This window comes from Engystomops pustulosus, chromosome 3 (assembly GCF_040894005.1).
Source record: "Engystomops pustulosus chromosome 3, aEngPut4.maternal, whole genome shotgun sequence".
NCBI classification, from domain to species: Eukaryota; Metazoa; Chordata; class Amphibia; order Anura; family Leptodactylidae; genus Engystomops; species Engystomops pustulosus.
Genome location: NC_092413.1, coordinates 161,907,830 through 161,925,206, shown reverse-complemented (window position 1 = coordinate 161,925,206; position 17,377 = coordinate 161,907,830). Strand labels below are relative to the sequence as shown.

At 39.0% G+C, this 17,377-nt stretch overlaps 1 protein-coding gene across 2 annotated transcripts in view; it reads left to right on the top strand.

The window, feature by feature from the left end:
- FNDC3B (fibronectin type III domain containing 3B) overlaps positions 1–17,377 on the top strand; it is a 188,027-nt gene that overhangs the window by 74,097 nt on the left and 96,553 nt on the right. For both annotated transcript variants that reach the window (XM_072142793.1, XM_072142794.1), the window contains exons 4-6: positions 4,573–4,649; positions 9,019–9,259; positions 11,470–11,751. In XM_072142793.1, coding sequence (XP_071998894.1) covers positions 4,573–4,649; positions 9,019–9,259; positions 11,470–11,751 — 600 coding nt within the window. The remainder of the gene's footprint in view (positions 1–4,572; positions 4,650–9,018; positions 9,260–11,469; positions 11,752–17,377) is intronic.

Here is a 17,377-nt window from a genome sequence, read left to right as displayed (position 1 = left end):
ACTGAGTGGCTCTGGTAACGCCCCTCAGAGCACTTCTGGCTCATTAGCATCTTAACAGTTGAATGAAGGAGGGCATGGATAGCAAATAAAAGACTATTACCACGGTCACAGTACCTGCATGTATGAGTAAGTGGCCCTGGTTTATCATGCTTGATATTGATGGTACATTTCCTATGTTTGAGAATTTTTTTTTTCATATTGTGTGTGTGTGTGTGTGTGTGTGGGGGGGGGGGGGTATTTGGTGAACAGTTTCTTAATATACTTCATTAACAAATTCTGCTTAGTTAGTAATACAAAACAAGCTACTCCCTCCCATAGAGATGTGTATTCCAGCCTGTACAGTGTGTGCTCACATCTAGTCTCTCTGATTTTGATTAAATAACTCTGAGAAGGGAGAATTATCCCCTTCACTTTCAGCTTGATCTTTAAAATAATGCCCCTAGCATGCTTCACCCAGGGAGAAAGCAGAAAGGGTTAACACTCACAGCCATGTACCAAATATGGGACGGGAGAGAAACCCATCTTCAGTATTGTAGACCGATTTCCCATAGTCACAGAAAAGGAACATTGTAAATAAGGGGCACATTGCAGCCTCTTTCTTTGCAAACTAAACAATATTTTTAATAAAGTATATTAAAAAAATGTTCACCACACTCCTCCTTGCCCAAACACACAATATCAAAAATCATCTCAAATGATGGTTCCTCTTTAAGCCAATAAATATACACTAATGAAAGGGCATGTAGAATTTGGAGCAAATTCAATGTTCAGTCTATTATAAACATCATAGCAGCTTGTGTTCCCCCTACCAATAGAAGATTTAATATCAGAGTCTGTGGAGGGAAAGCTTCTAAAAATTTGGAATTAAAGTCATAAAGTTGGTCTGAAATTGTACTACTTCATTCAAATGGGACTTGCTCTACATGGATCTACAATGTGCATCTACATGGAAACCACGTTTGTGAGTATGAACCCATACAACTACATGGGGACATGTGCTATCCATCGAATCAACTGATGGACAAAAACAATGCTTGTGTGCATGAGGGTTAGTTTTTTATATTCTAAACCGGGATTATGCACTATGTAACAAACTGGGGTTATATTGTCAATATAATCGATTACAACTAGACCATTTAAGGCCTCATTCACACGGCTGTATGGGGGACGTATATACGGCAAAGTATATACGGCACATATACATCCCCCATAGGCCGGCAATGGGCGGCACTGTACCGTTCCATAGCCATGAAAAGATAGGACATTTTTTTTTTTTTTTTTCTTCTCAGCATATGGAGCTGTGCTCCATATATCGCTATGGAAAGTGGCGGGGTTGAGCTGCGTTCACCCCCTCCTCCTCACCCGAGCACCGACATGTGCCCGCCGTGCTACGGTATGGCGGGCACACGTCCATATGTATATAGCAGTAGTGGCAAACCTATGGCACGGGTGCCAGCTGTGGCACTCTGAGCCCTCTATACAGGCACCCTTGTCATCACCCCAGGGCAGGGTTTGCCAGACAGGATTCAAGTCCTCTTGCAGTCCCACGCAGCCCAGGAGCTACAATGATGATCCAAACTTCTTCTCCTTTCTACTGTATTGGTGTCCTCAGGTGCCTATACAATTTAAACCTCTGAAAGTTCAGGGAGTAATAAGTTACTGCTTAAATTGTCACTTTGTGAAAAATATGTGGGATTTGGTTGTAGTTTGGACACTCGGTGTCTAAAAGGTTTGCCATCACTGGCCTAAGGCATATCACATTTTAAAAAATGTTAAAAGTATTCTTAGTGAATATATTTGTATATTATGATAAATAACAATCCTCTGGTTTCTGGTAACTTTATTGATAACCGCCCATATAAAAGTGTCAGTCTGGCACGTTAGACATATAAGAAGCCACTCAGTGTGCAGCTTCTTACCATAAAACTTGAAAGCTGCCTTGGGTAAATAGTAAAACATTGCTGAACATCTCTCTTAACCAAGAGCTATATTTGTTAAAACCAGCAACACTTTTAAAGAAGATGCTTGTATTGAGATAGCTGTGTTGTGGCAGGAAGGGATTACATTATTTGCATAACCATAAGTCTTTGGGAATGTATGGTCACAGCAACCGCATTCAGGCTTACAATCTGCATTTTTTGTGTGCCAGGCCCTTCAGGGGACAGTCATTTGTCCAGGGTCACAAGGAGCAGATTGTGGAATTTGAAAATGGGAATTCCATCAAGCCTCTTAGTGTCATTGTTAGCTTATCAGGCCTGAAGAAGATGAACTCGGAAGTGTGGGGTTTATAAGTATATGGAACAAATGAAGATTATGTTTGCAGATTTTATTAGGGGCATAGCAGATGCTAAGTTGACACCATAAAGAGAAAGTTTACTTTTGCCAGTGAAGGGATAACCTTGTTGTATATGTTTATATCCAGGGTAACAATGTGTCTATTTATATAAATGTATGTGCTGGTAACTCATGTCCACAACCAAGTAGTAGTTGTTTCAATGGGTAGCACACAGTCCCATGTATATTTTTAGGCTCATGTGCGTGCCGATTGATGATTCCACAAAACTCAAAAGAAGGTCCTATTACTGCCCGAGACAATGGTCGTGCAGTGGTCTTTGCAGACCTGTAGTAATACAGGAGGACCCTACTTAAGGACACCCAACTTCAATTGTCACAGGGACAAATTTTTTTTTTGTCTGAAACTACAATTTATAAAATATACAGTTTCAACTTACATACAAATTCATCTTAAGAACAAACACTTACACTGCCTGCATCATGAAAAGTTCTAGGAGGATTAGGGTTCTGACTGCATGGCATCCATAACCAGGCTTTATGAAACATATACTGTATATATGGGCAGTTTTACCCAACATATACCTCGAATGGTATAACATATTGTCATATACCATCAGTTTTGTTGTTTAAATGGCTCTGAAAGCTTTTACTTTTCCCTGAAAGCCCTGATTTCTGCCACTCTTCTGCCACCTTTTACATTTTCTATGCTGCATTAACCCTCCCAGTACTGTATATGCTTTCAGACCCATACTGGACAAGAGAGGTTTTCTGTGCATTGAAGTGTGACGTGATGTGGTGTCCCTTAGGGATAGCTTGAGAGCTCACTAGATGTGACTGTGTCATTGACGTGGCATAAACATAAGGTCACTGCAGTCTACATTTTTTCCATTGCTGCCATTGCATCCATAGTGGACTACACCATACTGTACACATTGGAAATCAGATTGTACGGAAGAGATAAAAGCCTGTAATGATGATACTGTTAATATGAAGGGTATAATAGTTTTCCTTTCAGTTGTGTCCTCTCTGCATCTTGCTATTTAGATACACAGATGAAGGAGCATATTTGGTTTTGAAAGCTCAGAAAACTGAGTATTTTACAAGATCTAGGATTAGCTTATGTAAATATAATAATCCGTTTTATGGTTTCTATCATGTAAAAACTATGCAATGATCATAAAGCACACGATTCTGAAATAATATGTAATTTGTTAAATACAATAAATCACTATGACCAAAAGTCTAGCGAAATATTAGATCCTGGACTGTATTCCCCACTGGAGAATTAGCTAACCATAAGTCAAAAGAAAAGAGCCTAAAGAGAGTCAGAGTCTTAAGCTGTTTATTAATAACTTACCTTCTGAAACTGTATTTCCAGTTGATGCAACTCTATATACTATCTATATAGATCATTTTTTTTGCATGTTTGTCAATCCCAGAGTGGACAATAATAAAAATGGAGACACCAGAGCAGACAACAATAATAATGGAGCCCACGGAGCAGACAATATTAATAATGGAGACCACAGTGTAGACAAAAAAATAAAATAAATACTAGCCTCTTATTGCTCCTCTTCTGCTCCCAGCAGACATTGGAGCTTCATCTTTGATCCTTGTGCCATATCGGCTCATACATTGGTTTCTGGCTGGCAGGAGGGTTTCAAATCGCAACTTGAGGCTTTGGTGGCCACGTCTGAAAGTAGCAAGTTAAAGTTCTTTTTAAAAGGGGCACAACTTAGATGTCTCTTGTAATCTAATGAAAGGCTGTAGGTTTCCAATGCAAAGACTTAAGGCTCTGTACAAACAATTGACATGATGCTAGATTTTAATTAACTTCTAATGAAATACAGCTCAGTGTGGGAAAAGTTTTACAACTGCAGTCATATAACTCCACAACATCAGGAAATTTGGACGACCCTTTCGTCCATTTCGAAAATCTTTTCCTCTCAGTCCTCATGATGTAGTTACCTGTTAATCTTCTTGTCTGTATTTATCATGTTTTCCTTGCGGTGCACTTCCTGGTGGTCCAGTGATAGATATGTGTTTATATAAAGCAGCCAATATGAAGAGACAGGGCTTCAGGTAGTGGCGCGATAGCAGAAGCCTGGACCATGTAGGTAGCGTGCTGCAGAGTCACTCAGACTTCCAGACCCCTTAACCAAATTGTGGTCAAGATTACAGCTCGGTCCAAACTTAGCCAGGCAGAACCCATTAAGGAATGTTTTGTGTATCCGTTTGACTTCCTGACTGGCAAGTTTTTTTCTCTATCTTTTTTAGGTCCTGCAGAAGTTCCGATGATGTCTCCCAACGGGTCCATCCCACCAATACATGTACCTCCTGGTTACATTTCACAGGTATGTTCAGTGCATCTCAACTGGTACCTTTTAGGGGTACCTGTCGTGCCAACAATGTTGAATGTGTATCACTCAGTTACAGTACTGCTGTTGCTGTTTCGGTCAGCAGACAGGACTTCTTGCATTATATATCAATATGATGCGTTGGTTCCTGTCCACTGTTTTTTTGCAAGAATAAATATGACAATAGGAATGCTTCCCGCAATAAAGAATCCCAACCCAATCCCATTTGTAAATAGAGAATGCAGTAGACATTTGAGAGAACTTCCATAAAGAGTAATTTTGTATAAATTGAGGTTAGGCATGTACTATTCCGCTTTTTAGTGTAATTTGGGCAAAAGTTAAGTGGTAGAAGAAATCACGGCTTTACATCTCTCTTCTCGAAATTAAACACTGGTCTGGATTGCAATTACTTGTTGTCATAGTTACAGTGAATAGCATGGTTTGGCCTTTTAATATGAAAAGAAAAGTGCAATCATTTCTGCTCTTCAATGGGAATATTAAAAATATAGTATTGTAATGTTTTAGAATGTGACTTTTTTAAATGTGGTTTTATATGCTTCATATCTTTCTTTCGCTGAGAATGTATTCCATTGGCAAAAGATCTCAAGGGTGCATGCAGGATCAATTTTTGTAGTGTCTGTTTATGCACTATTGTTTCATTAAGGTGGAATCGAAGCAAAAAACTGGAATCTGGTATGAGCATTGCACTATGGCTCCTTCATTCAGTTAATTTAGTATTTTCTATACTATTCTATACTTCATGCCACAAAGGCACTTGGTATTGGAGAGGTACGCAGGTGACTGTTGTAGGAATTAAGGGTATGGGTTGGGGTTTGGGACAACTTTGCTGTTAGCTACATGGTCTACAACAGTGATGCAGGTAGGGTGCAGCTATATTGGGGAAAAGATGGCAAGATGGTCGGATTAAAGAGAAAAAAGTATTGGATCCAACAACTGTATCTGCTGGGCAGGGCCGGCATTAGGGGGCGACAAACTGGGCATTTGTCCTGGGCCCCCTGTCCTAAAGGGGCCAAGGATGTGGACTTTTGTGGGCAGAGGATGTATTGCTCCTTTAATACCCCTTTGTGAAGATGCTTATTATTTTATCTGATGTCTATATATCTATAAACTATCAGTCTAGTTATCTATCTCCTATAACTTTCCTATCTATATGTCTGTCTGTCTAGCCATTTATCTATCTAGCTGTCTATCTATATATCTTCTATCTACCTATTTATCTCCTATCTATTATCTATCCATCTATAAATCAATCTTCTAGCTCTCTTCTACTGTATCTACCTCTCATGTATATCTACCTCATATCATCTATCTAGCTATCTATATGTAATCTACTTTATATTTGTGGATCTATAAATCTATCATATAGCTATAAATCTGTATCATCTGTCTATCTTCTATACAATTCTCCTACAGTCCCATATTACAGATACTTACCATACTACTGTGTGTAACTACAAAATGTTATTATTGTGCAGGAATAAAGGAACCTCTTACTGACTGTGATTGTTCATAAGTTTTATTTAGGGGCCCCACTTTTAGTTTTTCCCAGGCCACACATGATTTACTACAGCCAGCCATAAAAATAGAAGTGGACTATTTGGACCAAATAGCACATCTCTTTTTTTCTTTACATGTGGCTCAACGAAGGTTTATTTAGTGTTGAAACAGGGATTTGGGGGTAGAGTGATACATATAATTTTAACATTTATGACATTAAAATCAAAGATTTGGCAAAACCTGGGTTTTAGTGACCGTATTATAATTCATTTTCAGTTCTTTATTAAGATGTTGAATAACTTTTATCTTTTGCCAGTGAAGTTGGCTGACTTGGTGGCTGAAGGTGGGGTGGAGGGCATCTATTTAGACACCTATATCTTGGGTTCTATGGCAGCGAAAACCATGATCCTAGTATCATTTTGAAGAAAATAATTAAATCTTTCAAATAAAATTGAGCTACTTAAGTGAGCTACAGGACCTGAGATATGGACAGGTAAAGTCATAATTGGAAACGGAAGCTGCAGATAAAGATCCAATTCCCTCCATATTCTTTAGCTGCCAGTACCTCTGGTTCTATAGCCTATTGAAAACAGGAGTAAAAGAGTTAACGTGGCAGCTACAGACCCGTGAGTTTAATATTGGGTGTGGGGGGACATATTTGTGGGGCCTCTAAGAAATGCTATTCTGGTATCACGCAATGACAATCACAGCTCCTAAATTTTGTAGCAGGGAAAAAGTGACAAAAGATGCGGGCCATAGAATTTTATTTGCTTTTGGACACACATTTGCTTTGCCCCTTACCTCACCCCACAAAATATGAGTTCTTCCTTAGTGCCCTCCATCTCTCCCATACATTGTTATCCCCTAGCTCCCTGTCACATCGTAGCCCTTCTGATCGTGTGCTCCCAGCTCCCCCTGTTATTGTCCCCCATAGTGAAATAATAAACACATACACTCACCTTTCCCCCGCAGCTTCTGCTCCTCCCTCCTCTCCTGCTGTATGTAGATCGGAAGCCATCAGGCAGATGACCTCATCACATCACGCCTGCCAGCTCTGCTACATACAGCAGAGGCCAAGAGAAACCACAAGGAGCTGCCTTCTCTCTGCATTATCACTGTAATCAGTGGGACTGGCAATGGATGATGCATATCTAAACTTTTCCAAGGTATTTGATACTGTATCACATAAAAAGTTGGTGCATAAAATTAGGCTGCTCCGACTAGGGATAAATATATACAACTGCTTAGTGATAGAAACCAGAGGATTACAACCCAGTTTAAAAATGTACCATTACCAGTGGTGTGTCACAGGGGTCAATATTGGGCCCCCTTTATTTTAATATTTTTTTTATTAAAGAAATTTACATGTGATGATAATATGTAATAAAAAATCATCAAAGCAGTTGAGGATGGTATAATAATACAAAGGGATTTGTGGAAGACATGGACAGAGAAATGGGTGGGTACAGAGGAATGAGTGCAGTGTTGTGCAACTAAGTTTAATTAGGGTATGACGGGATTATAATATGACGGACTAACAATTTTGGGATTATTTAGCTAAAACAATTACAGGTTTACAATGCAATTGGCATCAGTCTTGTCAGTATTACCTTTCTCCGAATTAAATCTGTTTGATTAATTGGTTTTTGCTAGATGGACCTGTTGTATGTGCAGCGGTAACCTTTAGGAACCTCTCAATGACAACCTCTTGCTACACCTGTCAAACTGTAACACAGAAGCAGAAGGGCAAAATCATGCTTGATTTTCAACCTCATGTTCCCTCTACCCCAAATATTTAGCTAATAAAAACCAGCGGGAAAAATTGTGTTTCTAAGGGTTTCTTAGAACTTTCCCTTCAGCAATCTGTAATCATATATTCATGAAATATGTCAAATAATCCAGGCCAAGACTGATATGGCAGGATTATCTAATTAATTTTCTTGTTAAACAATTATGTTATTACACATTGCTCTAACCGATTATTTTCAGTAAGAGCCCAGACATAAGATCCCAAGTGGAGTCACAGCAGTGATACTAGCAGTATGTCTAGTTGTTTATTTTCATGTGACAGCCAATAAGGGTACACGATTTTTACAGGTGATAGATTTGTTACAGAAAGTTTTAGATATATAGATATACATTCTGCAAGAAAACATTTATAACAAGAAGAAAAGTTTCCATTGTAGAAATGTATACAACCAATCTGCCACATGTGTCCACACACTTCAACTTCTCATAATATTCTAGTACAATTCTTTAAGGAAACCTACCATTTGATTTGATGCATTATGAAGCAAACATGCCTTGAGAATGCTGTAGCTACACTGATGCAGGAACATATCTTGGTTAATCCCTGAGCTGAGTGGTTTTGCTGAAAAAAAAAACAATTACAACATTCAGGACCTTGGGAAAGCTGGATCTGCATGGCTGTCTCGATCAATACTGAGCTTGTAATTACAAATGGAGCTTAGTCAAGCATGACTAAGCATGACTAATCAACCTGAAATGGATCACTCATACATAGCAGCTGGGGGATGGTGCAGCAATTGATTATTCTGTCTGACAGGGAGAAGAGTGATTGCATCATCTTCTCCTGCAGAGAAAAAGCATGGAAGCAAGCTCTGAAGGAGCCATAGAAGGGACAGAGTTTCATTATCATAATGTTATATCTGTTTTATCAGCAAAACTACTCAGCGGAGGGATTAGCCAAGATATGATCCTGCATCCGTGTAGCTACAAGGTATGTTTAGTTCATACTGCATCAAATCAAATGGTAGGTTTCCTTTAAAGTGACCCTTTATCTTTTGTCCATTTTCCGTTCTAATCTCTAATTCCCTTTATTTTTTAGGTTCTAGAAGACAGCACAGGCGTTCGACGTGTGGTGGTTACTCCTCAATCTCCAGATTGCTACCCTCCTAGTTATCCATCTGCCATCTCTCCAACTCACCATTTACCTCCATACCTTGCACATCATCCACATTTCTTACACAATTCACACAGCCCATTTTACCCACCAGTTACTGGGCATGGGGAAATACCTCCCCAGTTCTTCCCTCATCATCTCCCACCTACAATATATGGAGAACAAGGTACAGTATTATAAGGGGTCGGACCCTAACATTTTTTTTACCTTATTAAGTACCCTAGTAAACTTTCTATTTAGTCCATAGCAGCTGCCCGCCATGTGACCCACCAACAGCAGGACTTGGGAGATCCATACACCCATCCAACCACTTTTATATATTGGTTATCATGGAGGGGGGGGTGATACAGTAATGACTACAAAGCCTCCTTCACCTGCTAGAAGATTGTTGCAAGGGGGTCACGTGATCTGCTACTGTTGATTGAGGACTTTGTGTTCTTATAACATGATACGATAATAAGTGGATACCGCGTCTTGAATAATTTTTCGGGAGTTATTTAACCGCACAACAATTCTTTTTAATACTAAACATCAATAATATGAAATAAATTGTTTTATTTAAATTACAGTCTATAACTCTCTTGTTTTCATTTTTCTTCTTTGCTATCATATTTTTATATTTATACTTTAAAAAGAAAACCCAAAATTCTTAAAAAATTCCAGCTGCATTTACAGTTAAACGATTGGGGCAAATTAAAAAAAAAGTTTGTGCTAAGCCTTAATTTCAGGTAAATCTAATAATATCAACAAGATGCTGTGCCTGGTTAAACACGTAAGAGCAGACAGTCCTATTACCTCTTTATTCTGGTCACTTTCAGAATATACCAGTAATAGCCTATGCGACGGGGGAGGGGGGGGGGGGGGAGTAGGAGAGTCATCTCTGGCTTGTGTACACCTTTTTCTTTAAAGCAGCTACCAAAATCATCAGAAACAGTTAAACCTGCCAGGACCTCATTGTGTTGCCAATGTACCCAAACACAGTGACTGCTCTATTACCTTATTTTTCGGACTATAAGGTGCACAAAAAATCCTTTGATTTTCTCAGAAATCAAAGGTGCGCCTTATACTCTAGTGCGCCTTATATATGAACCCTACTTACAGACAACAGCTGCCTTGAACTGTGAACAGGTCTGCCACCTGCTGGTCATTCATCCTTATAATCAGGTGCGCCTTATAATCCGATGCCCTTATATATGAACCTAGACGTTTTAGCAGGCATTTATTGATGGTGCGCCTTATAATCAGGTGCGCTTTATAGTCCAAAAAATACTGTATATTAACATTGAAAATATAACATTTTGTTATTAGAGCTGGAAGTGTCACTGGAAATGACGCACCATCCGGGTTATGCATGTTTTTATTCATCATAATTATATACTAAATGGCAATTTTAAGGCCAGAATTCTGCCTATTTAGATGGCCAAATTTCTAACCACCTCCCTGGTAGCCACAATAAAGGGAAAGAAGAGTCTGGCAGAATAGGTTTCAAAATGCCCAATCTTCTTGTTCATGACTGCTGGACATTAATCCTGGTGATGAGGATGAATAAAACTCTACTCAATATTCTAATTGCATCATTATTAGTATAATTGATAAAAAGTTATCTTTATGAATCTCTTTTTTTAATTTATTTAATACTAGAAGATGTTCAGAAAAGTGATTTCCCAATAATAAGATGAAAGCAGAGTTTTTTTTTTTTAAATGTTGTTTTTTTTAAACCAGTGTATACCAGACCAGCTATTACAATGAGACGTTTATCTATGATTTCATTGATATTTTAGTTATGCTGTATTAATGTACATCCACTTTGCGTTTACGTGAATTGCGCGGCCTACAGGATGCTTTTATTTTCATAAATAAACTGCATGAATACTTGTATTCAACTCAATGTGGAGGTGGTTTACTAGTCATAAATAACATTGACACTGATATACTATACCAGTGATGGCGAACCTTTTAGAGCCCGAGTGCCCAAACTTTAACCAAAAGCCACTTATTTATTGCAAAGTGCCAGCACAGCAATTTATTTCTCCTTGTTCTTTGACAACTTTCAATCGTTCAGACACCAATGCAGTTGAAAGGAGGAGGGCAAATTCGCCTATTATTGTAGGAAGATTCTGCAGGCAGATTCTTTGAGTCCTGTCTGGTGAACTTCATGCTGGGGTGCTGGCCTGGGTGCCCACAGAGAGGGCTCCGAGTGCCGCCTTTGGCACCAGTGCCATAGGTTCGCCACCACTGTACTATACCATAGACTTACCATTCAGTTACTTGTGCCAGAGTCATGGGTGTGATAGGTCTTTGTTCAAACATTACATGAATAATAACATCTAATGGTGTGATATTTATCTCATATCTACATTTTTTTTCTGTCTTCAGAAATCATACCACTGTTTGGGATGTCCAGTTACATTACGCGAGAAGACCAGTATTGCAAGCCTCAACACAAAAAGCTCAAACAGATCGATAGACAAAACCGGTTGAACAGCCCTCCTTCCACTTTATACAAGAGCCATTTAGGAAACTGTACAACTATGTATAACGGCAATGGCAAAGCTCACAATGGAGCCAGCTGTGGAGGAGTGGGAGGTGTAGCTGGACTTAAAAAGACTGAACGCAGGGCAAGAAGCAGTCCGAAGGCAAATGAACAAGACTCTCAAGGTATGTATGTGTTTCATGTAGGCATTTCCCATGAGAACATTGGGGCAGATATATCATTAGGCAGGCATCTTACTCATCTTACTGGAGTATTTTAGACAGCGTAATAAATGTAGCACATGAGGTGTTAATGTATGAAGTGGATGTGTGACTTTTTACCTCCAAAAGTCACAATTAAGTCTGTCTACTAGAGCTGAATTCACATGACAGATCAGACAATACTCCAGAAGGAAAAAGTAGAATTGGTTGGCTCAACTCACACTCACATTTTTACATTGATTTTTTTTTTATTGACATACCGTATGTTACTTTGTAACTTATTAGTTTTATCCATCAAGTAAAGCTACATTCACATCTCTTTGTAGCCCTCCGTTGTAAAGATCAGTTGGGTGGATGTCCGATGTAATCTTACAACAGAGGGCAAGGAAGTATCTCACACATCGCCCTCTTCCATCCCTCCTCACTGTAAGCGGAATGAGGAGTGAGCTCAGTAATTGGCTTCTGCCGATGTGTAGGATGTTTCCTCTAAGGAAACATCACTGGGTACCTCCCACAATGTATGGATGGATGCAATACAGTTGCATCTGTCCCCATAGGTTTGTATAGCCTCCGTTGAGTGTATACATTGCTTGGAAGTACAAAGCAGGATGGAAAGGATGCCTCTGTCTGTCAGTATATGTCTATGGACACATTCAGCTAGTACGCCTTAAGCGTATCAATAAAAAGTGATGTGAATGTACACTTAACCATATAAATTGGAGAATATTTTACGTACTGTTAAGAAGAGTGAATTCTGAATTGTACTAGATTGCAGTCACCAGAGAGCTCTTAGGCCCCTTACACACTTGGAAGTGTGATGCATCCAACTCACATCACACTCGCAACGTTTGCTGCCCGAGACCTCCGACCCGAGAGCTGAAGAGTATAACTGAACTCAGCATGTCCGTTTTGTTCCAGTCTTGAGTTTTGGGGCTGGAGATTCTAGCAAGCATACATGGCAAGTGTGTAAGTGACCTTAGATGGTGGAAAGGTGCTAATCCTCTACCTGATCACAACAAAATCTGCTGAAATAAAAAAAAAAGCCTTGGAATTAGCGGTGAATGAAAACAATAAAGAAATTGAGTTACAAATTTAGGTTTTACTATGAACTTTTCGTTCCCTTACACTGATCCCCATCTTCTTCATCTCTGGTTCATAAGACAATTGCGTCTATGATGGACTGTTACTAATATCTACAATATTTCTAGTTTTTCTTTTTTTCATACAGGAGTAAAATGAATATTTTGTTATATTGTTGTTTTTGCTCTACAGCTATTGATGCCTTCTAGTGTAAGCGCTTTACACCTCAGTGTAGGATATTTCATGCTGTTTAGGAAATGAAAGTTTCCTTATGGTAGTTTGACAGGAAGTGTTTTTCCTCATAATACATTCCTCAGCGATCTATAGACTTCCAGTATTTAGCTGTTGCTTTTTTTTCTATGAACTTGTACTCAGGATTTTGAGGAGCACATGTCTGATTACCGCTACCATGTAATACTGGAGCCATGGTTTCAGTGTCATGTGAAGCACCAAACATATGGAACTCCATACATTAACATTAAAATTATCTGCATGTTTGTTTGTTTTTTTTATACCAGAATTGGTAACACTGAGCGGCATCTGCCACCATAAGACCAAACTGATATAAAGTTTTATTTTAAGGTCTTTCTAATGCTTGCAATTACACAGTTTTGCTTCTATTCTGTACTGCAAAAATAAAAACTGCAAATGCTCTATGGAATCCAAACATAGGTTCTGTAGTCCTTATTTAGGAGCCTTTTACAAACTAAATATATGCTCCTACCTGGTCTCATTCACTCCATGCTGTGTTGTTGGGTGGGTGTGGTACTTGTATATGAATGCAAATGAATTTAATTACTTTTGTAAAGCGGTTTGTGAGCTAACATTTTTCTGTTTGATCTCCACTTTCCCTAATATTCTCTTTCATTCATCTCTACTTGGCAAGTGATCCTGTACATATCTCTGCATGTACAAGTTGTTGCTTGTGAATACAGATTCTCATTCTTCACCCATAGTAGGTAAAACTACATGCAGAGCCCAATTTAAAAATGCACAGTGGACCAGCACACAGTATTCCTCATTTTTCAATGTTAGAGCTACAAACGTAAATGTATTTTATTGAAATTTTATGTGATCGAGCAACACACAAATAAGTATCAAGTATTTATGAAGTGTGAAGAAAATAATATGGGTCAATATTTGAAAATTAAAAAAAAATAAGTGTGAAGTTCCTCCCCCTGTGTCAATAGATTGTAAGACCACCTTTAGCTGTAGTAACAATCTCAAATCTGTTGGGGCTTGTCTTTTGTCTTTTGTCTCCAGTTTTTGTCTTTTTTTACATAAAAAGAAGCCAGGACATTTTGCTAAATTTCTCTAGCTCACTCAGATTTGTTGGAGAATGTTTTGTTTGTTAACAGTTGTTTCAATGTCAAGCCACTGATTCTCAATGAGTGTCCCCAGTGATCGGATATGTACTGATTATCCTATGGATAATTGATAAGTGTTGATTATGGAATTATGGATTTAAAGATAGGATCAGGGAGTGGAAAAATCACTTACGAGAATGATGACATTACTTCCAGTGCTTCTAGAAATAGGTTTGGTTATGACAACCTCTTATTCATCATTTAGGGAAAAGCAAAGTGTATTTTGTCAAGGTATGATCGAAATGTCCCTTAACAAATCTGATGTACACAAGCCAAGTAAATCATGTAATTTGGGTTTGGCAGTTTACCTTAAATTTTGACTCCACTTAATTAAGAGTAGACGCTGTTCCTGTGGAAGGCAACATGCAGTGTGTTCTTTGGACTGGCTAACATATGGAATTCTGCCAGAATAAAAATTATTTAGAGAGATTATAATTTTGTCTTTGCTGGGGTGTATGTGACTGTACAGGAAGGGAATGGACTCTTTGACCTGGTATTCATACCCTGGAAAAAATGTGCATGGAAGTGTATTTCTTTTTCCTGTGTAACAGTGAAATAATTATACTAAAAATATAGGACTCTAGCCGTGTACACAGGAAAGAGGCATTTTGGAAAGTGAGTGTCTCAGACTCGTAAGGGCTCTGTTTTTAACCATCTAGTTGGTAAAAATGCCCTAAGATAGTAATTTCAGGTACTGTGGATGTTTAGGCTAATTCCATCTTTTGTGGAGAATTTCTTTATTAAATTGTTAAATTGTATATTCACCTTATTTACATGCTCCATGTATGACCTCTGCCTTATTACATTGAGGCAGGTTTTCTACAAGTTTTTGAAAATATCCCATTGACTTGTCTGAAAGTTAGACCCTACTCCTGTGCAAAGTTAGAGTAGACCGTTCCGGATCATGCTAGATTTATTTACATGCTGAATGGCAAGTCGAGTTAAAGTCTACGGAAGGTTTCGGTCTTTTCACTTCTGGTTAAGCTGCATTTTCATTAAAAAAAAAATTCCCAACATTTTTGTTGCAACTTAGGCCACGACCACTTTCCACTGTAAAAGGGTCTCCAGTCGTTACTAAAAAGTTACATCATAGATCCATTGGGTAACATAGTGGAACATTTACATTTTATCATTTCTCTAGTCTATTGGTACGAAATTAAAACTTCAGAATCATCACATAAGTTAGGATGACAGCCCAAATGCCATTTCTCTGACAGTTACATAAACCTCTGTCTCTATCCTGCATTATAATTTCCTCTGATTCTCTCCATATCTAGGCTTTTGTTTTGTATTGCCATGTGCCATGACTTTTTAATCCATGTTACAAAATGCTCATGGAGATGATATGTTACATCTCATTTTCAGACAACAAAGATCAGCTTTTAGCATAGCGTTTATTGCACTTTTAACAACTCAATGGACTTCCTGGTCCCTGATGTCACCAGCTCTCTGCGGTCTCAATGGGAGGGACCAGGCACTATTAGGATAGTCATCCTACACAAATGCACAGTCTAGCATTGACACTGCCCGGTCCTGTCCCTAGCAGGATCAGCCAGGCAGTCAAGGTTGGTAGTGCAGTTCTTCATTGGACCCTGGGGATGCCATAGAGACGATCAGCACCATTCCCGAAGCCTTATAAATGCTGCGTCCATGTTTGACTGTTGCGCCTAAAGGCTTTAAACAACCAGGATCACAGCTATCATTATCCCGCTGTTAATGAATGGGCTGCTGAGCGCCTGTGATCTCCATAACATTGGGGAACGTCATGGTGCAGTTAGAACAAATACACCATGGAGTCCCCTAATGTTATACTTCATTAAGGAGTAAAAGCAGATGTGTCTTGTTATTGTGAAGATAATATAAGCTCTTTAATTGCTTCCTTAATTGTCCCCTCAATCTATGATGGGTAACCTCAGAAAAACTGTCAAAACTTTGCCACTCAGTAATTCATTTCTTGAGGGCACAGTGATTTGTTACCTGGACCGCAGAGTCAGGAGCGGTAGTGAAGATCACACACCTGTGCACTTGTTACAGTAGATGTCTTTGTTCATTTATGATGGGTATTTTGTTCATATGGTCTGGAATTTCATCACATGGGACAAAGGCTTCCTTCTCCATGTGTAAGAGAGATTCTGTATTGTCAGCTAGCAGCAATAAATTATTTCAATGACCCAGTGTCATATTACAGGCAGATAAAGAATTAACAGTTTCTTATTATACCAAGTGCCACCTATAGAATGTTATTTAATGGGACACTAAACCTGTCTGTGTTGTCTACACAGGTTCATCCCTGTTACCTTTACTTTACTGTACTTTGTCTGCTATAATATTTAGGTAGGTCAACATCACACTCCCATGAATTCCAGAGAGGACATTTATCAGGGCTTGTATGCCAGTTTTTGATGACAATCCCTGAAATAATCGCAAGAGGGTGTGAAGGGTCGTTGAGGAGGTGTGGCCAGTGGTGAAGTGGGCCGGTGTGGGGCATTCCTGGCCTACACCTCGCCACTCACTATTGGCTCTGACCGTTCAAGTTGAATGGTCACTGGATAATTGCGTAAATCTTGATTTATATAGTCTCCTGATATATCCGGCGTTGGCACGGGGGCAGGGTTTAATCAAACGCTGGTACTCCCAGGACTCAGGGCATTGTCTGCACTGACCTGCCTTCTATTTTTGTTACACATTCTGGAGTCTTCTCTTTCCCAGATAAGTGACACTCTTTTTTTTTTATAAGAGAAAGTCAATTCAGTCTACCTTCTTTCATGGCTCTATGGTCCGTTTCTAACGCTCATGTGCCTAGCGTTCTGGGTGGATAGGGGACAGCATTGACACTCTCACTTGCCTGTGATATGGAATCTGACTTCTAGCCTTCACTCATCTGTCCACTTATACATGAGTAAACTGCATTTGTATGTTGTTCAGTCACTTACAGAAGGTACTTACCACTGCATAGCTATAATAATACATCACAAGGTCTGCATTTTGGAGATGCTTAAGTTGTTGTGAGATATTCTGAAAAAGACCTAAAGCTCATGGGTGGCTGGTGTGAACATGCTGGAGTTAAGCATGTGCTACCCATCTAGCAGTTCAGCAACTGTAGAGTCATGAAATGTAAAACATTTGTTGGGTTAAAGTGAATT